Source organism: Chrysochloris asiatica, unplaced genomic scaffold (assembly GCF_000296735.1).
Source record: "Chrysochloris asiatica unplaced genomic scaffold, ChrAsi1.0 scaffold00179, whole genome shotgun sequence".
Lineage (NCBI taxonomy): Eukaryota > Metazoa > Chordata > Mammalia > Afrosoricida > Chrysochloridae > Chrysochloris > Chrysochloris asiatica.
Window position 1 is genome coordinate 3393100 of NW_006408697.1, and position 24010 is coordinate 3417109.

Here is a 24010-nt window from a genome sequence, read left to right on the forward strand (position 1 = left end):
CGTGCCCTGCAGAAAGGAGCTAAAAAACTTTTGGCAAATTCTAAAAGATTCTCTGAAGGAACAATCATGTGAGCCCTAAGAAACCCTCGGGAGCCAGTGACCTGGTTATTAGCTGTCACTGAGTTCATTCGGCCTCTTGTCAACCCCCCAGTGTACATCGGAGAACTGAGGCGTCAGATCACCGGCCTGTCTTCCAAGGCACCTCTGGCTGGGTTCAAACCATCAACCTTGGAGCTAGTAGTCAAGTGCTTAATTGTGTGTGCCACTGAGGACTCCCAGGTACCTTACAGTCTATAGTATTACTGTCCACCCTAACATTCAATACTGGAGTTGCAAACAACTCTCGGGACGGCAGTTGTACTTTCGGAGTCTCCTGATGTAAAGCTCAGAATGAGTGTGAGGCTCTGAGGAATATTTCAGTCCAAAAGCCTTTTAAAAAAAAAAAAAAAAAAAAAATTAGACCAGATATTGTATTGTTTTAAAGTGAATTATGCAGAAAAGTTTGTGCAAACTGAAAAAAATATTGCAATGACATTCTCGGGAAAAAATACTAGTGTACTTTAACATGATTATTTAAGTTATATAAAATAGATCTTTACAAAAAGTACAGTTAAAAACATAGGTTTAAATTAGACCCACTAAAATAAGCAGACTCTCTTCTCAGTACCAAAAGAAGGTCTGATCAGTCTACCAGAAACCAGCTATAATAAGAACCACGTCCAATTTCTTTAGGAAAGTGTCCTAACGGTCCGGTTATCATTGTCTTTGTCTTTCTGAAGCTTTTCAACCAAGGAAATCTCCCATACTACTGTGAGGTGATGCTACCCATGGCTTGGTTTTTCAGGAGCCAAGGTTGAAACTTGTGGTGAAGTTCCTCCTTGTGCCGTGAAGCTGTTAGGTTGTTGTCCCCAGTCATAATAGTCTGCAGCAAAACTTAAAAAGAAAAGGAAATATTTCAGTGACTTGAAACACTGTACTTAGTATATATGACATGTCGATTTGAGGTACAGAGAGTTAGGATTTTGTATAAATTAGACAATCCCCGAGTTCCTTAAAGTGACTTACTGAAACCTATTTTCCCATGAAATAAAATTAGCACAAAGTGATTAGAACCTGCCCAAAAAAGTCCACTGAACTTTGTATTATCCAGAAATATAATATTAATGGGGCCATAAAGCAATCACTGCGTATGACAAGATTTTCTTAGCAAAATATTGTTTCTGAATCGAACCTTGGACTATGTCTTTGGACAAATTAATTTATGTACCTTAAATGGATATATATTAGTAACCACTTTGTTGGGTTATTTGGGGGATTACGTGCTTAGCGGAAAAATTCTACTCTCTTTTAATTCTATTTTCCCACAAACTTTTGAAGCCCCCTCGTAGCACAGTGGTTGGTTACGAATTGGGCTGTGAACCTCAGGGTCAGCAATTTGAAACTACCAGTTGTTCTGCAGGAGAAAGATGAGGCTTTCTGCTCCCATAAAGATTTACAGCCTTGGAAACCCTGTACAGGGTCGCTATGAGTGGGAACCGACTCCATGGTACATAACCACCACATCTAATATATAGTTAGCACTCAAACATATTTATTAGTTCTTGGTGTAGCACTGTAGGATAAGCACTGGACCGCAAGGTCAGTTTGAACCGCAAAGTGGGTGGTTCAGACTCACTCTTCAGCCTATACAGGGTCGCCATGAGTCGGAACCGACTCGACAGCACTTAACAACAACGAAGGGCCCTCATATGTAGTGAGGACTCCCTGAGCCCTAACACCCCTCCGGTAGATGAGGGGCCAGGTATGAGCTCAAGGGACACATCTGTCTAAGGAAATGGAGTAAGAGACCAGTTACAGTGACGAGCGAGTGCAGGACGGTGTTAACTTCCGGAAGTACTTCCTGCTTCCTGGCTAGCCTCCAGGTCCCTGTGCTCTTTCTATCTCTGCTCTGCTTTCTTCTATTTTTCCCAATCACCATCTCTTACTCTCTTATTCTTCCTGGCCAAACTCATCTCCCTGATCCACAGGGAGTCCCTGGGTGGTGCCAACAGTTACCATGTTCAGCTGCTAACTGAAAGGTTGGAGGTTCAAATCCAGGCCTGGTGATCTACCTTCCAAACACTCAGCAATGGAATCCCTCTGGAGTGCACTTCTACTCTGACACACGTGTGGCTTCCATGAGTCAGAGATAATCCAACAACCACCACGGGTCTGATCCAGTGAGAGAGCTCCGCATCACTTCTCCTCTTCCCTAAAACAAGCATTCTTTTAAGAGTGTTTTTCCTAAGTTTTCTTAAGGACTTTTATTATTGTTAGTGGTGGTTGTTAGTGGTTGTGTTCCAAGAGTTGGTTCCGACTCATAGCGACCTTGTAACAGGGTTTCCGAGGCTGTAAATCTTTATGGGAGCAGAAAGCCTCATCTGTCTCCCACGGAACAGCTGGTAGTTTCGAACTGCTGACCCTGAGGTTAGCAGCCCAACTCGTAACCACTACGCTACCAGAGTAATGAAAAAATAAAGAATGTGAAAACAAGCCTATCTTTTTTTGTCCCAAAGGAAAAGAAAAATGGAAAGCAGAGTTTATGAATGTTGTTGTTAGGTGCCATTGAGTTGGTACCAACTCACAGCGACCCTAAGCACAACAGAACGAAACACTGCCTGGTCCTGGGCCAACCTCACTATTGTTGCCACACTTGGGCCCATTGATGCTGCCACTTTGCAAATCCATCTCACCAGGGGTCTTCCTCTTTTTCTCTGACCCTCCACCTTACCAAACATGATATCCTCCAGCGACATGATATCCCTTCTGACAATATGTTCAAAGTATGAGAGACAAAGTTTGGCCATCTTGGCCTCCAAGGAGCACTCTGGCTGCACTTCTTCCAACACAGATCTATTGGTTCTTTTGCCAGCCCATGGCACTTTCAATATTCTCCTCCAACACCATAAATCAAAAACATCAATTCTTCTATGGTCTTCCTTATTCACTGTCCAACTTTTGTATGCATAGAGTTTATGAATGAGGGGTCATGAAATCCACAAAGGATTTTGAGAAACTGAAGCTGCCCTTTCTTGGGACTAGTACTGCGGGGCGGGAAGGATCGTAGTTTGGCTCTTGTGGACTTGTTTTAATTTTCTTCAACTTCAGCCTGAATTTGAATATGAGTAATTGATCTGTCCTATAGTCTGTCCCTGGCCTGGTTTTAACTGATGATATGGAGCTTTTCCACCATCTCTTCCCACAGATGTAGTCCATTTGATTTCTGTGTATTCCATCTGGTGAGGTCTGCATGTATAGTCGTTTTTTATGTTGTTTAGAATTGGTATTTGAAATGAGTAAGTCACTGGTCTTGACATTCTACCATGTGATCTCCAGCATCATTTATATCAACAACATCATATTTTCCGACTACTGATCGTTCAATCTTTGTTTCCAACCTTTGCATTCCAATCACCAGTAATTATCAATGCATCTTCCTTGCATGTTTGATCCATTTCAGACTGAAGATGTTGGTAGAATTCTTCAATTTCATCCTCACTGGCTTTAGTGGTTGGTGTGTACATTTGAATAATAGTAGTGCTAAGTGGTTTGCCTTGTCGTAGTATGGTTATTATCTTATGACAGACAGCAGCATTGGACTTCATGACAGACTTTAAAATGTTCGTGTATCAATCAATGTGATACCATTCTTCTTGAATCTGTCATTCCTGGCATAGTAAACCATACATGGTTCAAAATGGTCAATACCAGTCCATTTTAGCTTACTAATGCCTAGGATATCGATCTTTATGCATTCCATTTCATTTTTTGAATATCTCCAATTTTCCTTAATTTATACTTAGTGCAATCCATATTCCAATAACCAATGAATGTTTATAGCTGTTTCTCCTCATTTTGAGTTGTGCCCCATCAGCAAATGATGGTCCTGAAAGCTTGTTACAACCACGTCACATGCTGACCCCTACTTTGCGGAGGCAGTCCTTCTGAGGGGCTCATCTTCCGACACTACACCTGACAGTGTTCTCCTGCTATTCATAAGGTTTACAGTAGCCAACCAGTCAGAAGGAAGCAGCCTCTCCTTCTTTCTAGTCTTAGTCTGGAAACGCCACTGAAACCCGTCCACCAAGGTGACCCTGCTGGTATCTCCAATACCAGTGCGTAAGTTCCAACACCACAGCAACACCACAATTAGACAAACTGACAGATGAGTCGGGGAGAGATGCAAATCTAACGACGATGAGCTATCGTCTCACCCTGTAAAAACGGTACTCATACAAACAGAAAATCACAAATACTGGCAGAGTTGTGGGGAGACCAGAACTCATACACTCCTGTTGGGATTATACAATGGCATAACCACGATGGAGAATGGTATGGTACTTCCTCTAAAAGTTAGAAACAGAAATAGCGCCTGATCCAGCAATCCCACTCTAAACCTACAGAGGTCAAAACAGCGGCACAATCAGACGTAAGAGCCGCCATGTTCAGTGCGGCATCAGTCGTAATAACGATGAAGTCAAATGACGGAAACAACCTAAATGCCCACTCACGGCTGCATGGAGAAACACAGTGTGGTACACACATACAGCAGAACACTATGCGATCATAAAGAACAACGATATGAGTCCATGAAACATATCGTTTCTCAATGAGTAAGTCAAACACAAAAACCCATATTGCATGACATCACTTTCATAAAAGGTCAAGATTGGGTATATACACAGAAAGCACCATTCTTTGATGACTAGAGACTGGGAGGGCCAGTCACATACTAGATAGTTATTACTGTTAAGTGCTGTCGAGTCGGCTCCAACTCATAGCGACCCTGTATAGTGGGTTCCCAAAGAACGGCTAGTGGGTTTGAACCGCCGACCTTGCTGTTAGCACTTCAGTGCTTACGCTGCAGCGCCACACCAGGACTAGACAGTAGACACTTGTTATTCTGTGATGGGAAAGACAATGCACGATGTAGAGGAAGTCAGCACAACCTGATGAAGGTAAATGAAGACACTAAGAGGTATGCAAGAACAGAGGATGACGACAGTAAACCCACACAGTAAAAACAGACAATTCTGCAATAACTGTAATACCAAACCAAAAATACGTGAGTGGTTACACAGGTAGCTATGTGTGCTATGTGGGTGTGGAACAGCATCCAGGAGTGCATGTACGTGGATCTAGAGAGGTATATTTGTGACCACAGGCATAAACAAGTCTAGGAGAACCTAAGTACCACCTTGAGTATATCCTACACGAATTTAGAGACGTTCTTAACAGCAGATTTTCCCTGAACACTAGCCAAGCTGTGGGATGAGACATGAGGAAAGCAAAAGGTCATTAAAAAGACAGACAATAAAAGACCAAAACAGATTTCAGAAGACACTCTGAAACTTGCTCTTGAGTGTGTTGTTGTTGTTGTTAAGTGCCATCGAGTTGGTTCCAACCCATAGCGACCCTGAACAGGATTTCCAAGGCTGTAAATCTGTACGGGAGCAGAAAGCCTCATCTTTCTCCCGCGGAGCAGCTGGTAGTTTTGAATTGCTGACCTTGCGGTTCGCAGCCCAATTCGTAACCACTATGCTACCAGAGCTCCTTGCTCTTGAGCGCAGAGAAGCTAAAACAAAACCAATGGAAAGGATAGTAAATGTGCTAAACAGAGATATCAAAGGACTTGAGAAGACACAGTAAACTGCAAATGAAATATGCAAAGATCAAGAGTTTAAAAAAATACTAAAAGTGAAGAACACGTTTAGCATTTCTCAAGCAGAAAGAACTGAAGGCAAAATTCATGCCTTGAATTGCAGTAATGAAGGATTCTATGAGCAAAATACTGAATGACAGAAAGCATCAAAAGATGGAAGGAATACACTAAGTCACTGTAGCAAATAATGTAATTGGTAAACATTCAGCCATTTCAAGAGGTATGATCAAGAACCAATGGTACGAAAGGAAGAGCTCCAAGATGTGTTGAAGGCATTGGGGAACAACAAGGCTCTAGGGTTTCACGGAATACCAACTGAGATCTTTCAAGCAATGGAAGCAGCACTGAAGCACTCGCTTATCAAAGCCAAGACATTTGGAACACAGCTACCCATGTGGCCAGCACTACCTGGCCAACCAACTAGAGGAAATATGTGTTTGTGTCCATTCCCATGAAAGGTGATCCAACAGAATGTGGAAATTATCGAGCAACATAAATAATATCACATGTAAGTAAAACTGTGCTGAAGACAATCCAAAAAAAAAAAAATGCTTGTAGCAGTACATCGATAGGGAACTGCCCGAAATTCAAGCGAAATTCAGAAGAGGATGTGACATAAGGGATATCATTGCTAATGTAAGATGAATCTTGGCTAAAAATCGAGAATATCACATGTTTACCTGAGTTTTAATGACTATGTAAAGACATTCAACTGTGTGGATAACAAATCATGGGTAACATTGCAATGAATGGGGATTCTGCAACACTTAACTGTATTCATACAGCACTTGTAAGTAGACCAAGAAGTAGTCATTCAAACAGGACAAGGGGATACTGTTGAAGTCAGGAAAGGTGTGCGTCAGTGTTGTATCCTTGCACCATACTTATCCAACTTGTATGCTGAGATAATAATCTGAGAATTTGGACTGTATGAATAAGAACTTGGCATCAGGATGGGAAGAAAACTCAATATGCAAATAACACAACCTTACTTGCTGAAAGGAAAGAAGACTTAAAGTACTTAATGTTTAAAAAGATCAAAGAGTAGTGTCTTCAGTATGCATTACACTTTAACATAAAGAACACAAAAATCCTCACAACTGGACCACTCAGTAAGCAACATCATGATCAACAGAGAAAAGATAGAAATGGTCAAGGATTTCATTTTACTTTGATTCACAGCCAACACCCATGGAAGCCACAGTCGTGAAACCAAATGTATTGCACTGGGCAAATCTGTTGCAAAAGATCTCTTTACAAGATTCAAAAACAAAGATGTCACTGTGAGGACCAAGGTGTGCTGGCCCAAGCCATGGTCTTTTCAATTGCCTCGTATGCATGCAAAATGCTAGACCATGAATGAGGAAGGCCAGAGAAGGATTGATGCTGAAGAATACCGAGTACACCCTGGACTGCTAGAAGAAGACCAAACAAATTTGTCTTGCAAGAAGTACATTCCGAATGCTCCTTAGAAGGGTGGATGTTGAGTATCCATCTCTCATAAGCTGGGCACGTTTTCAGGAGGGACCAGTCCCTGGAGAAGGACATCATGCTTGGTAAAGTAGAGGTTCAGCGCCCTCTTTTGACACTGTGGCTACAACCGTGGGTTCAACCTATGTAATCATGGCACGGGACAAGGCTGTGATTTGTTCTCTACTACATGGGGCTGCTAATAGTTGGAACTAACTTGGTGGCACCTAACAGCCTAAGGTAGCCCTGGTGGCACAGTGGTCTAAAAGCTCAACTAACCCACAGGTTGGCCGTTCGTACCTACTAGTTGCTCCACGCGACAGCAATCTGCTTCTGTAAAGATTTACAGCCTTGGAAACCCCAGGGGCACCTTTACTGTGCTCTCCAGGGTTCCCATGAATCAAAATCAACTTCATACACGGTGTTGGGTTTGGATTTTAATGTATGTCCATGTTTGTATGAGCTGCAGAGATATTCAATAAAGCACACAGGGGGCATAGTTTGGGGTACTTCCTAGACATATCCAAACACCTTGTGGGGTTGATTTATTGGGTTTGAAGGCTCCAGACCATAGATAAGCTCACAGCACAACTAGATCAACTGGCATAACTTAATCACAGACTCATGTTCTACGTCTTAGTTTGGAGAGTAGTGTCTGAGGTCTTCAAAAGCTCATGAGTAGCCCTCTAAGATACTGGCTTCTTCCTGTCTAGACCAAAGATGAGTGTAGGAAACCTCAGATTCCAGGAAGAAATGAGTCCACAGGACTGACTAGAGGCCCCTGTGAACTACACCCTCTTCTCTCCTGAGACCAGAACTAAATGGTACCTGGACAGCCCCACCGCCAGTTCTCACCAGGGACACAGTAGAAGCCCACAGTTAAAATGGGAGGAAAATAAGAACAACTTTCACATTTATAAAAAGAAAGACCAGATTTACTAGACTTATTGAACCGATAAAAGACTAGAGGAATCGCCAAGACCCTAAAACACCCTTTTAACCTGGAACTGAAGATACTCCTGGAGGTCATCCTTCAAATTATAGACTCGCCTAGAAAACAAGCGTTTGTTTCCGTGAGGAACGTGTTCTTTAAATAGTCGAGGGCACAGGGCCAAGCAGCCCCCATTGACCCCAACGTGAAGAAGGGATGGCAAGGAGGCCAGGGGACAGGTGGGGTGGACACGGTGAGAAAACTGACTCACTGTGGGGTCATAACCAATGTCGTGGAACAATCTGTGTATGGACTATTGTGATTTTCTAAGGACATTTTCACCTAAAGCACAAGATGCTGTTTTAAAAAAACTCGTATCAAAGTATAAGCAAAGCACAGGCATGGTGAGACCAAGAGATGTGGTACTGAAATATAGACAAAGTATTTGTACAATGTAAGGAGCTCTGGTAGCGTAGTGGTCACAAGTCAGGCTGCTAACCTCAAGGTCGGCAGTGCCCAACTACCAGCTGTTCTGTGGGAGAAAGATGAGGCTTTCTGCTCCCGTTAAGATTTACAGCCTCGGAAACCGTGTACAGGGTCGCTATGAGTCGGAACCGAATCCACAGCACATAACCACCACCATTTGCATTGTGTAGTGATTCAAAGTAGGGACTTACTTAAATGAGACTCCTGAGTTGGAATCCTGCCTCACCACTGACTATGTGACCTTGGCCAACTCACGGACCCTTTGCGTGCTTGTTTCATCTCTGACCGCACGTGCTTGTTGGGAAGACTGAATGCGTAAATGCTCGCGAATCTCTGAGAATATGTCTGACACATACGGTTAGTTATTGTTGACTTGGTTCTGACTCCTGGCAGTCCCGTGCTCAACGAAACGTACCCAGCCCTGCGCCACCTTTATGAGCACTGAGAAAGCAGTTTTGGCTACTGTATTCTGAGTGTCTTCCAACCGAGGGGACTCATCTTCCACCAATTGTTATGATCCATAGGTTTTCACTGGCTAATATTTAGAAGCAGATCACCAGGTCTTTCTTCCTGCTCTGCCTCAGTCCACCTCTCTGTCAGTTTGTCATACTGTGATGACTCGGGTGTTGCTATGATACTGAAGCTATCTATATACTGCTGGTATTTCAAACACTAGCAGGGTTACTGTACTGGACACATTTCAGTGCAGCTTCCAGACCACGATCGATTAGCTCTGATTCATGTTGTTGTTGTTAAGTGCTTTCGAGTGGGTTCTGACTCATAACGACCCTGTATAAGGTTTCCGAGGCTGTAATCTCTGCAGGAGCAGAAAGCTTCATCCTTTTCCTTTGAAGTGACTGGTGGACTTGAACTGCCAACCTTGTGGTTTGTCCAGTGCTTATCCTACAGTCACTGCCCTCCCAATCTGATATACAGCACGTGCTGTACATGCATTTGTTAGATAAATATTTACTTGGATTAAAACCAAAAGAAATACCCTTAACTTCAATGGATTTTCAAATTAAGAATTGGCACAATTCAAATTTGAAACGTTGGTCCTTACTGTAATTTATTCTCATAAGTGAGTACAATTTAATCTCTAGCTTTGGAACTTCTGGTTAAAGAACTGTGCCCACACTTGCCAAATCCTGCCCCACTAAATGACTCCATAGGCAAGTACCATGTCTCCCTCTTAGAGATTCAGGTTCCACATAGCGTATTCCGCATAGGATACTATCACATACTCTGGACTCCTGGTGTGGCGCTATAGGATCAGCACTGGACTGGGAGCCACAAGGTTGACAGTTCAAACCCACCAGCTGCTCCTCGGAAACCCTATACAAGGTCACTATGAGTCAGAACCCACTCCGTGGCACTTAACAACAACATGTGGCAGGTTACTATCTATGAAAAACCTTGCAAAAGAACATTTTTTGAACCACCATTTCCTTTTATATGGCATGCCTACGAAAGCAGCAGTCTTCCTTGGGAGACCATTTGGGAATCACTGCTACAAAGAATCATCGGTGGAGCTTTTATTTACTCAATGTTTGTCTTTTCTCATTCCTGAACATTTCATGACCATAAAATTAAGACTGAAATCTTCAGCTCCATGTTTTTTAAATACGAATTTTCTTTCATTTGAAGCCATTTCACGGGTACGTAATCATGCTGCTCTAAATGACCTCGGTTCTTACCTCCCCTGGGGTCCCTGAGGGGCAACGTTCCAGGCAAGATCATCATCACTGTCGTATCTTCGAGGGTTGTCAAAGAAATATGATCTGGGACTGAATCCATGGCTGGGGACCATCCCAGGGCTAGTCTGGAAAGAGAAGTGTACGTTCACGTTAGCACTTCTAGACACTCTGCTTGGACTAGGCACAGACAAGTCAGATCCCATTCCTGCAGGAGATTTCTGATGATCTACTCATGTGGATAGGGGGTCGCTACAGGCCGGAATCGACTCTACGACACTTACCAACAATAACTCATCTGGAAGGAGGTGATGCCTGTTTGCGGAGTTCAGCTCAAGTGTTCATCTTCGGTGTTTTAGTGTTATCAGCCTTGCTTGCTAAATATGCAACTATGAACTATGGATTACCATTGTCTTAATCCCTTACATTCACAGAAAAGCCAAACAATGGCCAAATTAGCCAAGCTAAGAGGTAAGGCTAGAGTCCAGGTGTGGCACTGCAGAAGTGCAGGACCACAAAGTCGGTTGGAACCACAAGGTCGGCAGTTCAAACTCACCAGTAGCTTCTTGGAAACCCTATGCTGCCACTTGGCCAATCCATCTCATTGGGTGTCTTCTTCTTTTTCTCTCTACCTTACCAAACATGATATCCTTCTCCAGGGGCTGAGTCAATGGCACGGAGAAACAACATGGTAAGGATAGTCTTAAATTGGATATAAAGCTGTATAATGTTGTTCAGTGTCGTAGAGTCAGTTCAGACAAATAGTGACCCTGTATAGGGTTTCCAAGGAGCAGCTAGCTGGTGGGCTTGAACCACTGACCTTGTGACTAGCAGTCCGGAGCTTAGCCTACAGCGCCACACCAGGAGTCCATATATAATAATACAGACATGCATAAAAGTTAAAAATGAAATACTAATGAGGAAATGATTTTGTTAAGTTTTCATCTCCTGCTTCTGGAATGGATATGGGCCCTAAGCTAAGTCTGCCTCTCAGAACTGTCCCGGGATGGATCCCAGAAGTCACTGCCAACTGTCAGGGTCACGACTGCCTTGGAGAAAATGAGGCCCTTCTTGACCAGCAACTACTAACACAATGAAATCTTCTGTTGGGAAAGACTTCAAATAAATACAAGATGTGAACTGCAGTACATGTCCAGCCAAATTTTATATACACTCCTGGTATGGCACTATACAATAAACACAAGGTCGGCAGTTCAAACCCACCGGCTGCTCCTTGGAAACCCTAAGAGTCAAAATTTAACAACACCATATATAAGTACATGGGGAGCCTTGGTGTGGCGCTGGGGGTTAATACACCAAACTGCAAAGTTGTTTCAACTGCAAGGTCGGTGGTTCAAGCTCACCAGCTGCTCCTCAGAAATGCTGTACACGGTGGCTATGGGTTGGATCCGACTCAACGGCACTTAACATATAACTATGTTGTTGTTGTTAGGTGTCACTGAGTTAGTACCAACCCATAGCAACCCTATGCACAGCAGAACAAAACACTGCCTGATCCTGGGCTAACCTCACTACTATTGCCATGCTTGAGTCCATCGATGCTGCCATTTGGCCAATCCATCTCGTTGGGTGTCTTCCTCTTTTTCTCTGACCCTCCACCTTATCAAACATGATATCCTTCTCCAGCAACGGGTCCTTCCGGACAATATGTCCAAAGTTTGAGAGACGAAGTTTGGCCATCTTGGCCTCCAAGGAGCACTCTGGCTGCATTTCTTCCAAAATGGATCTGTTGGTTCTTTTGGCAGCCCATGGCACTTTCAATATTCTCCTCCAACACCATAACTCAAAAGCATCAATTCTTCTATCTCCAGCTTTTGCATGCATATCAGGTTATTGAAAATACCATGGCTTGGGTCAGGTGCACCTTAGTCTTCAAGCTGTCATCTTTGTTCTTCAACACTGTTCAAAGGTCTTGTGCAACAGATTTGCCTAATGCAATACGTCATTTGATTTCTTGACTGCTGCTTCCATGAGTGTTGACGGTTGATCCAAGAAAAATGAAATCCTTGACAATTTCAATCTTTTTTCCATTTATAGGAATGGCTTGAAAAAGTTCATGGAAAAATGGAATGAAAAGATAATGGATTTTTTCCCATGAATTTCTGGCAGTACTGTTGCATAACTGATAGCTATTATTACTAAATTCCACATGTAACAATGGCATGAACTCTGGTGGTCTTGCCCAAGGATGCTGTATGTACACTAGTGCAGAAAAGCCAAATTTGTCTATTTTAATTGCTTGCAAATGAGAGTGTAGAAGTTACTTCTTGAGTGCGCCAGAAAAAAGGGAAAATGTTTTTCTCTTTATAATGACCAATACTTCATACTGAATTCACTCCCCGTGGTAAACTAGGAGAGCATGGGTTTGAAGGCAATGAGATGCATTTTGATTCACTAAGATGCTATAGTAGACCGAGGGTTCTCAAATGTGGTACTTGGGCCTATTTTATAATCACACAAGGACATTATCTGCTTTTAACATCGTGTGGATACTTGCACTAATGGTGCACACACAGTAATGAATTAAAACGTGCCTTGTTGGTGTTGAGCCATCAAGTTGGTTCTGACTTACAGTGACCCTGCACAGGGTTTCCAAGGAGCAGCTGGTGAGCTTGAACCGCCAACCTTGCGATTACCAGTCCAGTGCTGACCCTACAGTGCCATACCAGGACACCATGCTGGTGCCTTAGCACAAAGCAAAACAGTGATTATCGATTCTAGGGACAGTTACTATGTTCTTCACTACCACAGTAGTACTAACAGGATAAAACCAGCAAAACAACGAGGTACATGTGGCTACAGGAATTGTGAATCACAAGGGTAAGTAAAAAGTATTGCTATAAAATCCCAGAAATCTTTATGAAACAAAAATAACCAAATGTGAAGCTGTTGTTTCTCGACATAACCTCCATCTGGATCTGTGGAAACTTTGGAAGGTGGTGCTGCCAGATCTCCAGCCCTTTCCCCACCTCAAAGAATTCTGCACTCGCTGATGTGCACATCAAAGAGGCAGTTTTGCCCTCCTCAGGGGACACATACAGTGTTCCTCTGAAATGTTCTTTGAGTTTGGGGAGCAAGAAGAAGTCTGAAGGGGCAAGATCAGAGTTACAGGGTAGATGGGATGAGGTTTCCCAAGAAAACACTTGGAGGACAGTGCTTACGCAGGTGCAATGTTGTGGTGATAAAAAATTCCTTGACACAACTCTCCTGACCTTTTTTCTCACCAAAGCAGTCTTTACTTTTTTTTTTTTTTTTTTTAAGCTTTCTGTTGTGAAATGAATGAAGGTTTACAAAGCAGAGCATCAGTTTACATTCAATAAATCATATGCTTCGTTTTTATACAATGATTGAAATCCCTTGTGTTTACCTCTATTCACTTTAACTCTTCCCTGTATCTCTCTGTATCTTCCCTCTGCCAACCTCCCTCTTGTATATTATCCTCCCCATCACCCAAATTAACACATGTCTACTTTCTACCACCCCATGAATAATTTTCCCTTCCCTCTCACCCCTGCTTAGAGAATGTTTCTTTTAGCAAGAAAACCCTTTCTTTTCTCAACAGTAGTTGCATACGCTATTTGTCCTTTTATGACTGACTAATTTCACTCAATATAAGGTCCTCCAGGTTAATCCATGTTGGGAGGGGTTTTGCAGTTTCATCGTTATTTTTCAGTGCTGTGTAATATTCCACTGTGTATGGACCAAAGTTTGTTTAAATATTCTTCTGTTGATGGGGATTTAAACGGTCTCCATCTTTTTGCTGTTGTGATTAGTGTTGCAATGAACATGGGTGTGCATGGATCCATCTGCATCACGGCTCCTACTTATTGAGGATCTAGACCAAGGAAGTGGTGCTAGACTACAAACACTAGACCACAAGGTTGGCAGTTCAAACTCACAACCCACTCTTCAGAAATGCTACACAGGGTCGCCGTGCGTCAAAACCGACTCAACAGCACTTACAGCAACTTACAGCAAAACGGTCCTGAGAAGGCACCATGCCATTTTCCACAGAGGTTGCTCCATTTGACAGTCCCATTAGCAGTGTAGGAGGATCCCCATCTCTCCACGTCCTTGCCAGCATTTGTTTTCTGGTTGTTGTTTTTTTTCTTTTTTTCCATCTCTCTAGCGGCTGATGATTGTTGAGCATTTCTTCACGTTTGTTTGGCCGCCTGAATGTCTTCTTTGGTGAAGTGTCTGTTCATGTCCTCTGCCTGTTGTTTGCCCAATGGAATACTTGTCATCTTGCTGAGGTATTCTAAAGTGTCTGATAAATTTTGAGGAGTAGTCACTTATCTGATATGTCACGGCCAAAACTTTTTTCCTAGTCTGTGGCTCTCTTTTCACTCTTTCGGTGAAACCCTTTGGTGCACATTAAGTGTCTAATTTCTAGGTGGTCCCAGTCATGTATTTTGTCTTCAGTTTGTGTGTTCCCAGTCCTGTTTGATGGTGTATTTATGCCACTAAATTTTCTTAAAACTTCCTTCTAAGTCCCTCTGATCATCCAGTGTCCTGTCTCAATGTCCTTTGAGACAGTCTATCAAGGTTACCCGTTTAGAATTTAAAAAACCCATCACCATAACCTTTGGAGCCTTGAATTGAGCTGACCCAGGAGATTCCGGCAGGAGCCACTATTTCGATAGATCCCAGTTGGTGAAGGCACCGTAACGAGACTAAGATACAACGAAGAGGTTACTGGGAGAACCTGTCTGCCGCCATCTGCTGATTGCAGACACATGTTTAGAGACATTCTGTTGAGAATTAACCTGGTATGTATGAACTGCATCCCTAGTTGCAAGCTTTCAGACTTACCGGCATATTTAAAAACGTTTCAATCTGTGATTTCCTTACCACCCACACCTGAAAATTTGAGCCCTGCCTTTGTGACTCCTTCCTTGGCTTACTTGGTTTCAATATGCTGGAAGCTGTGTGGCATTAGGGAGGCAGTTCAAATATGCAAGTACACCAGGAAAACCAACCAACCAATCAACCCATTTTACCCAAAGACAATTAAGGGAATAGAACTGTCTTCATAAAATAAAACAAGGAGCTTTTTATATAATTGGCTAGAAGAGACCTTCTCTGTTGTTAAGCTAAAATAAATTCTAATTGTATATATCCCATGATTAAAACTGCTGTTGCTGCCGTTAAATGATGTCAAGTCGGTTCTAGCCCGTAGCAGCCCTGTATAGGTTTTCTGAGAAGCTGGTGAGCTTGAAGCACCAACGTCGCGGTTCAAGCCAACTGTGCAGTTCCAGCAGCACATTAACCCACAGCGCCACACCAGGACTTGGATTAGAATTAGGAAGGATTTTCCTGCAAATATCAGTGGCTGTACTTACAGGGTCTTTTGTAGGAGTTCTAACTCGGAAGAAATAAACAACTAAGGTAGTAGGTAAAAGTTCCCACACAAACAGGACCACTCCAAACACAACATAGCCGGCATCTCCCAACTGGTTCTTCAGATCTGCCTGTGGACAAGAGAAGGAAGAATTGGGGAGTCAGTAGGCCAAGGGCAGAGAAGTCTGTTTGATGTGATTCTATTTTATGTGAACAAAGAAAAGTTGTAATACCATGTCATTCCTTCTCTCCTAAAATATGCACACTGAAGTCAGATAACAGTAATGGTCCAGATCTTAGGGGAAGGTTATTTAAACCACAGATAGCCTTCAAAATAAGCGAAAAAACTTCCAACCTGATATTTTGCTACTTCACCTCAAAATATCTCCCTTTATGTTGTTGTTCTTAAATGCCGTTGAGTAGATGCTGACCCATAGCAACCCTGTATAGGGTTTCCGAGGAGCAATTGGTGAGCTTGAACCACCGACCCTGCAGTTCAAATGGCTTTGCAGTCTGGCGCATTAACCCACAGCGCCACACTCCAAGTGAAATCTCTCGCTTCAATTTAATCTGATTTTCTTTCCTTCAAAAATCTACAAATAATGAGACTGTTTCATTGCGTCCTTCTAAATTCTGGAGAGCAACATAAAATCTTTACCCTTAGAAGCACAGCTCCTCAAAACCCTACATCATGTTGATATGACTGGAACCAATTTGACGGCCCATAACCACAACAAGAAGCATCATCCAAGGGCAAACATGTCCATTTTTAGACTTTTCTTCACACGGCCCATATCCAATGATTTACCTTTGGAAGTTTCATTGCAGGCTAGCTTTCCTAAGGAAGAATTCTCAGAGTCCGAGAAGTTTGGATTCTGGACTAGTGAAATGGCCCAAAAGGGTTGATACAAGGTTCTCCTGCACAGCAGGTAGCAGAACTCAAAGGAAGTACAACGTTCTTGGAGTTAGGGCAGCTGTAGCACAGAGACCATCATTTCAAAGACAGAACGCACCAAAAGCAAGCCTTAAAGTCCAATCACCTAAAGTCTTTAATACTTTTGTCTCCTCCAGCACAGCCAAAACGAGCCACGCTTCTCTTCAGGGTCTCTGCATCTCATATTCCATCTGTACACTTCTCAATAGGATGGAGTTGTGGGGTGGCACTGCAGGTTAATGCGCTGCACCACAGAGTTGGTTTGAACTGCGAAGCCAGCGGTTCAAGCTCACTAACATTCCTTGGAAACCTTATACAGGTTCGCTATGGGTCGGAACCAACTCAACTGAAGGCACTTAACAACAGTATGTGGTTTCTTCTCTGTTTTGCATGAATTCATGTAACTTGTGGTCATTCATTTTGCTGGATCCTGGATTATTTTGTCTGCACCATACAGGTCTTTCTTTATAAATACATATCCCCTAAAAACAAGAGAATTTACAAAGGGAGTTCTGGTATGGCGCTATAGCGTAAGCATTGGACTGCAAGGTCAGTATGAACCGTGAAGTCCATGGTTCAAACTCACCAGTTACTCTTCAGAAATCCTACACACAGTCGCTATGAGTCAGAACTGACTCAACGGCACTTCATAACAACATTCACATTCTGAATTATTACTATAATTAAAACTTCACTGAAAGGAAAATTGAAATAATTACTTTGCTTAAAGCTAAATCTTTGCATTACTAATGACTCTGATGTATCATTGTTGAAACTTATATTTTAGTATACTTTAGTATCTCAAAACAATACTGATCTTTAACAGCATCATGCCCAACTTTCTCCCATCCTATACCAGTCGCTGAAGGAGGATATCATGTTTGGTAAGGTGGAGGGTCAGAGAAAAAGAGGAAGACCCCACCCCGCAGCAACATGAATTGGCAAAGTGGCAGCATCAGTGGGCTCAAGCATGGCAACAGTGGTGAGGTTGGTCCAGGATCGGGCAGTGTTCCGTTCTGTTGTGCCTAAGTTTGCTATGAGTTGGCACCGACTCGATGGCACCTAACAGCATATTTGGGGTACTGGTTTGGGTTAGGGGTGGTAGCTCTAATTCTTTCTAATACCTTGTCCATACCTTCTAAAATTCCTCTTGTCTTCCTAGTTTTAACTTATGATCATTTTTAAAGTATTCTTTCTTCTGGAGACTTAATTCAACCTGTACATGAGCAATATTGGGAGTTTAGAAGTGGATTTGTATATGCAAGGAGGCTTCAAAAATTTCAGGAAACACTGAACTATTTTTTAAATTTCATTTTCCCATAGACTTTTTGATGTTCCCTTGTAGCTGAATACTTGGCATTTTTCCAGAGAAACCTAAGGAACCCTTGCAATTTAGGCCAATGGGCCCTATCACAGAAGTCCTATTTCTTTATTGTAACGGCTTGTTGTTGTTGTCGTCAGGTGTCATAGAGTTGGAGCCGACTCATAGCGACCCCATGCACAACAGAACGAAACAATGTCCAATCCTGGGCCAACCTCACTACCGCTGCCACACTTGAGTCCATCAATGATGCCACCTGGCCAATCCATCTCATTTGGGATCTTCTTCTTTTTCTCTGACCCTCCACCTTACCAAACATGACATCCATCTCCAGTGACTGTTCTCTCCGGACAATGTGTCCAAAGTAGGAGAGACGAAGCTTAGCCATCTTGGTCTCCCAGGAGCACTCTGGTAACACTTCTTCCAAAACAGATTTATTGGTTCTTTTGGCTGTCCATGGCACTTTCAGTATTCTCCTCCAACACCACGACTCAAAGGCATCAACTCTTCTACGATCTTCCTTATTCACTATCCAGCTTTCGCTTATTTGTGTCTTTTCCCCTGCAATAGGCCATAAATTCCTTCAGAGTAGAGAATATGTCTGTTCATTTCCTGATCATAGCACCTTGTATGTGAGCTTTTATAAACACAGTAGTCAATGAAGCTGTGCTACATTTATTCATTTTCCTTATAAAGTAACTTTTAGATATAACAGAAATTATTTCTGTAGTTCACACTTGATTTTCTAGAGATTATCCACAAAGAAAATTCCAGGGCCCAGGAGGCTCTGCTGGCAAATTCTACCATACATTTTGGGAAAACAGTGTCCTATGAAGTTACTGAATACATTTTTTTTTTTAAAGTCCCATTTTGAGACCTGCTGGTGAAATGAGCTTTTATTTAAATCCAAGGATCTTCAGTCACTTTCAGTCAGATTAGTCAAATGCAATTAGTGTGCATATAGTAGAGAAAAAAATTCTCAGAACTGCACTGTGTTGTTGCTGTTAAGTGTGGAGGAGCTGCTTCCGACTCACAGTGATCCTGTGTAGGGTTTCCAAGGCTTTTAAATGTTTGCAGGAGCAGAAAGCCTCATCTTTCTCCTAGAGTGGCTGGCGGGTTTGAACCGCAGACCTTACGGTTCACAGTCCAGTGCTTATCTTACGGAACCACCACGCTCCCTGGAACTGCACCGTTGCATGTATTTCTGAAGCCCCAATGGTCTTTATCTTTGCAAATTTCACTGCTTAATAAAAATCTTACATTTATATGAAAGCAATTTAATCGTTTTTCAATACTCCTTGAGAAGCGCTTCCGAGAGTGGAAGAGAAGCGTGCATGTGTGTGTGTGTGTGTGTGTCTGGTATCTGTGTGGTGTGTAAATAACACCAGCGGGGTGTGTATCTCCTAGTTTCTTAGACAGCATGGCAGGTGAAGCACGTAAGGCAGGTGAAGCAGGTAAGGCAGGCTCTCGGATCCCCTCAAAGGTCAGTGTTCCACAGCAGAAACAAGCCGGCGCATGTGTGCTAACGAGATGCTGTAAAGCCAGCTGTCACTGCACAGATAATACCGCCCCTGTGCCCACCGACCTGGTCTGATACATTGTACCAGTCATAGTCAAACGAATGGACGCTCTTGCTCTGAGAAAATGACAAGATGAAGAGGTTGTAGCAGGCTCGCGATGCACACAGCAAGATGACTGTCACCCCAATGGTTGTGACTTGACACACGGAGGAGCCCTGGAACAGAAAGATAAAGAGGGGAGCATCTATGCGGGGGGCCACACAGCCTCATCCAGATTCCGCCCGTGTACTGGACGTGGTAACCCCCCAGGGGTCTCAGTCCCTGCAGTCTTGTGTGACATTCAGTCAGAGCTGTGTCTACCTTAACTCCTCCCCAAACCTCACCTCGTAGCATCCTCATATGTTGCTGTTGTGAAGTGCCGTCAAGTCAATTCTGACTCATAGCGACCCTGTAAGGATTTCTGAGGAGCGGCTGGTGGGTTTGAACCACCAACTTTGTGGTTATCAGTCCGGTTATATAGATACTTCAAAACCTGGAGACTGGGTTGACAGATGGCCATTTGACCAAGGCCTAGACTAAGAACAAGAAGGAGGATAGCTTTTTGCTTCCTATTTCTGAAATGTCTAGCTGTCACTGCTCAGCTCAGAGGAGAGCCCTTCAGCTTGTAGTCATAGCAAACGAGCCACGTGCTCAGGCCTCTGGCTGAAGGCACCACGCACCAGGCAGACAACTGCAGAGGGGAGGGCAGTCGGGAGAGCTGAGCAGGGCTCTGGGCAGCCAGCACTTGTCAGAGGCCCCAGTTTTCTAGTCTGGAGGCCTAGGAACATTGATGTGAGTGCTAACCGGAAGGTAAGAGGGACAAGTCCACCCAGAGGCACCTTGTAGTCTGACACACATGAAAGTACCTGGAGTCAGAATCCACTCAACAGCAAATGACTCGGATCATGGCTTGGAAGTCCTTGGCCATCAGTAATTTCTGCCACAATTTATGAAGCTACTCATTTCTAAAGTCAGTTAAAGACCACTGGCTGGAAATAGATACTGTAACCAAAACCTAAAACTTATTTTTTGAGTTTTACATATAGAACTCATTAACTAAATCTAAGATATTATTTTATCAGTACTGGCCAATTATCTTGTTTGCCATATATGTGATCTAAACACATTATATTAACAATCTACAACTTAACTCTTCCTGTTAAAACCACAGTTATCCTTTTTTAAAGCTTTTATAACCCCTATAGCACTGGACCACAAGCTTGGTTTGAACTGCAATGTCAGCAGTTCAAACCCACTAGCCGCTCCTCAGAAATGCTATATAGAGTCGTTATGAGTGGAACACATCCAATGGTACTTAGCCACTACCATATAAGGAACCCTGGGAGCACACTGGGTTATGGAGTCAGGCTGCTAACTACAAGGTCAGAGGTTCAAAACTGCCAGCCGCTGTGGGGGAGAAAGATGAGGCTTTCTGATCCAGTAAAGATCGAGAGGCTCAGAAACCCTATACAGGGCCCCTGTGAGTCTGAACCGAGTTGGTGGCACACTCCCAGCCCCATATGGGAGATGGAGTCCTGGAAGGATACACACAAGACAGCTAACTGCAAGGTTGATGGTTCAAACCTACCAGCAGCTACCTAGAAACTTCGTACCAAGGCTGCTATGAGCTGGAACAATTCAATGGCATGTAACAACAACAACAGCATATGGGAGACAATATAATGAAGAAAGGTTATGGTAAATCCAGTCTAAAAGCTTTCTAGATTTATAAACGAGAAAAGCAGTCTGCCCGCTAAGTTTAGGGGTCTTGGATTCACACTATAAATCTGGGGTGCCCTGCTGAAGTTCTGTACTTTGACATTTGAGGCACAGTTTTAATCTATAGACCTCGCCAGTGACACACTACAGTGGGCGTTCAAGCTGACCCACTGAAGTTCTGTACTGTGCTGTTTGAGGTACAATTTTAATCTACAGACCCCCACCAATGACACACTACAGTGGGCGGTCGAACTGCCTCATTATCTTCACACCACAGACGGACTGCAGGACACAGTCACTTTCGGAGCAGAGGATCAGATACAGCACTCAGCCAGAGACGGGCACAAAGCCCACGAGAAGCCAGGGCATCGGCTCCCAGACTCCCATGCCCTCCCCTCACCTCAGGGTCTCACTACTTCTCTGGGCTCAGGTTTGAAATTTGTGGATGAAGGAACAATGGGGGTACCAGGCTGGTGAGAAACACTTTGATACCCGTTCCAGGTAACACCTTTGCCCTTCTTTACTCCTAGGATGTGAGAAACGGCCAGGCATCACACGTGTCTGTAAATGGAATCCACACAATCAGAACGCTGCCTCCGTGAGCAGAGCCTGCGTCCCTGCAGCAACACAATGAGGTGGCAAAGGTGACAGGCCCCGGAGCTGCCTGTCTACTCTCCACATACCAGCATGTGCCGTCCACGAGCAGGCAACCTGACCTTACCTAAAAAGTGGGTGTAGTAACACCACCTACTCCTTCAGGGCTGCGGTGATTAAATACATTTATACATGCAAAGCGCTTATATCAAAGTGCCTGAAACATAGAAGACATTAAATATGTGTTTGCTCTTCAAGCTACTGGTACAATCAATTCTATTAGCACTTTTTAATGTAGGTTAAATGGCTGTATAGATAGAGTAGAGGTTTAACTCTGCACTAATCCAGCACACAGCAGTACACTTCACGGAATCTGGAGGGTCCTTCACCCTTCTGGCTTCCAGAGTTCTATAAACTGCATCCTTGTGTCGTAGCTCACAGCCACACTGCGACCGGTCCATGAAGGCGGTTGGTTCCCTTTTCATACCAGAAAACCACATTTAGGACAAGTTTGAATGAAGGGAGCGGGATCACGGTTCCACCCTACCTTAGACTCCAGGTAGATGTTGGCTAAGGACATCTTGGAAATTTTGTAGAGACAGAGGGAGAGAGAAACGGCACACAACACGAAGAGCGTGTCGTTGATGGCCACACGCACTGAGACGATGACCTTCCTCTCCCCGGTCCCTGACTTCACCAGCACTGCACAGGCCAGATTCACCAGCAGGAACACCAGGCTGATGAAGAGGGACACCAGGTACAGCGGCAATCTGGAAAAGGCAAGAAACATTTAAGATACCATCCCTTGTACGTCCCTACATATTAGAAGGAAGCTAGGAAGGAGTCTGTCCAGAAGCAGATACACAACTAAAAACCACTTCATAGCCTGGACTTCAGAGACAAACGATTCTAGATTCACATTATAAATCACCCACAAATTGTGACCTCCAGAAGGGACCTGCGTCTAGGTGCATCAACTTCAGAGTCTGTGATGGGCTGTGACAATTAATGAGATCATAGGAAAAGAACTCAAATGAATGATCAAAATGACCAGCTAATAAGAGAGATGGAGGCTTAAGTATCAGTTATGACAAGACGCCCCATGGGGACTGGGGCAAAAGAAGAACCTTTTTAAACCTCAGTCTCATCATCTGAAAAATCAGACTAAGCAATACCTACCTTAGGAGATGGTTTATGATGATGGTTAAATAAAATCATGTGTACAAAGCACTTTAATCCCCAAAAGGAAAATCCACTTACACTCATTGTACCTGGGAACACGACTGCTCCCCATAAACAAACCACTGTGCCGAAGAATAAACTTTGTAGAATTGCCTGAATCTCAATGGATTCAGATCAACAGGCTTCGTATAACAGCTCATCATTTGTTTGTTTACTTCCTGGAGACAGCATCTAGTAGACATCTCAGAAAGCAAAGCTTGGTTTGATACAAAATAGAATAGAGCGGCACAATGGTGAAATGTAGAAGATGATCAGCTAAAAGAGGCTTGGAAGCTAAAAAGCGATGTTAGTGTTTCTGGTCATCACAGACAAAGGACATCCATCATCCATCTGACACCTGGACAAGAGCGCACACAGGCGGAAGTGCTGGAGGCAGAGTGCGCACACAACAGCATTCAGATGTCAGTGTGTGAAAGTAGACCCCAGGTACTTAGGCTAATTCAAATGCAATTTCATGTCTTGTAATTCAAAGCGTCCTGAGTTACTGATGCTGAAAATTGTCTGCTTGTCTTCAGCTCCTCCCTCAGCTCAATAATCACTTCTTTTTACTGTGAATTGAGTGAAGGTTTACAGAGAAAACCATCAGTTTTACTCAACGAATCAAGCGCATTGTTACATCTGAATGACTGAAATCCCCTCCATGCAACATCTGTTATGCCACTTCCTCCTTGTGATTCCTATTTCCACTCTACCCTCCTTCCCATTCCGTCTCACCTTTGTCCTTAGGGAAACCTTGCCCTCCTGATCTTGAATGACTGACTGGCCCATGGTGAGCATGCCTTACTAGTGCCCCCATACGCTTATCTACTGATTACAAATTGGGCCACCAGGGTTAGCTCCCTTCCAGACCCAAAGGGTGACCAAGGATGACAGTCTCGGGTTCTTCCAGTCTCTTTCTGACCAGTAAGCCAGGTCTTTTTTTCTTTTTTAGAATTTTGTGTTTTGTTCCACATTTTCTGCTACTCTATCCAGGATCTTCTAATGTGATCCCTTTCAGA

General features: G+C 43.4%; 1 protein-coding gene across 1 annotated transcript in view; it reads right to left on the reverse strand.

Moving 5' to 3' along the window:
* Positions 1-821: 821 nt before the first annotated feature.
* The window catches only part of GPR137B (G protein-coupled receptor 137B), a 69954-nt gene continuing 46765 nt past the window's right edge, over positions 822-24010 (reverse strand). The window contains exons 3-7 of the mRNA XM_006872007.1: positions 22318-22540; positions 19484-19633; positions 15646-15774; positions 10286-10410; positions 822-933 (exon numbers count right to left, since the gene is read on the reverse strand). Of these exons, the coding sequence (XP_006872069.1) occupies positions 822-933; positions 10286-10410; positions 15646-15774; positions 19484-19633; positions 22318-22540 (739 nt within the window). The remainder of the gene's footprint in view (positions 934-10285; positions 10411-15645; positions 15775-19483; positions 19634-22317; positions 22541-24010) is intronic.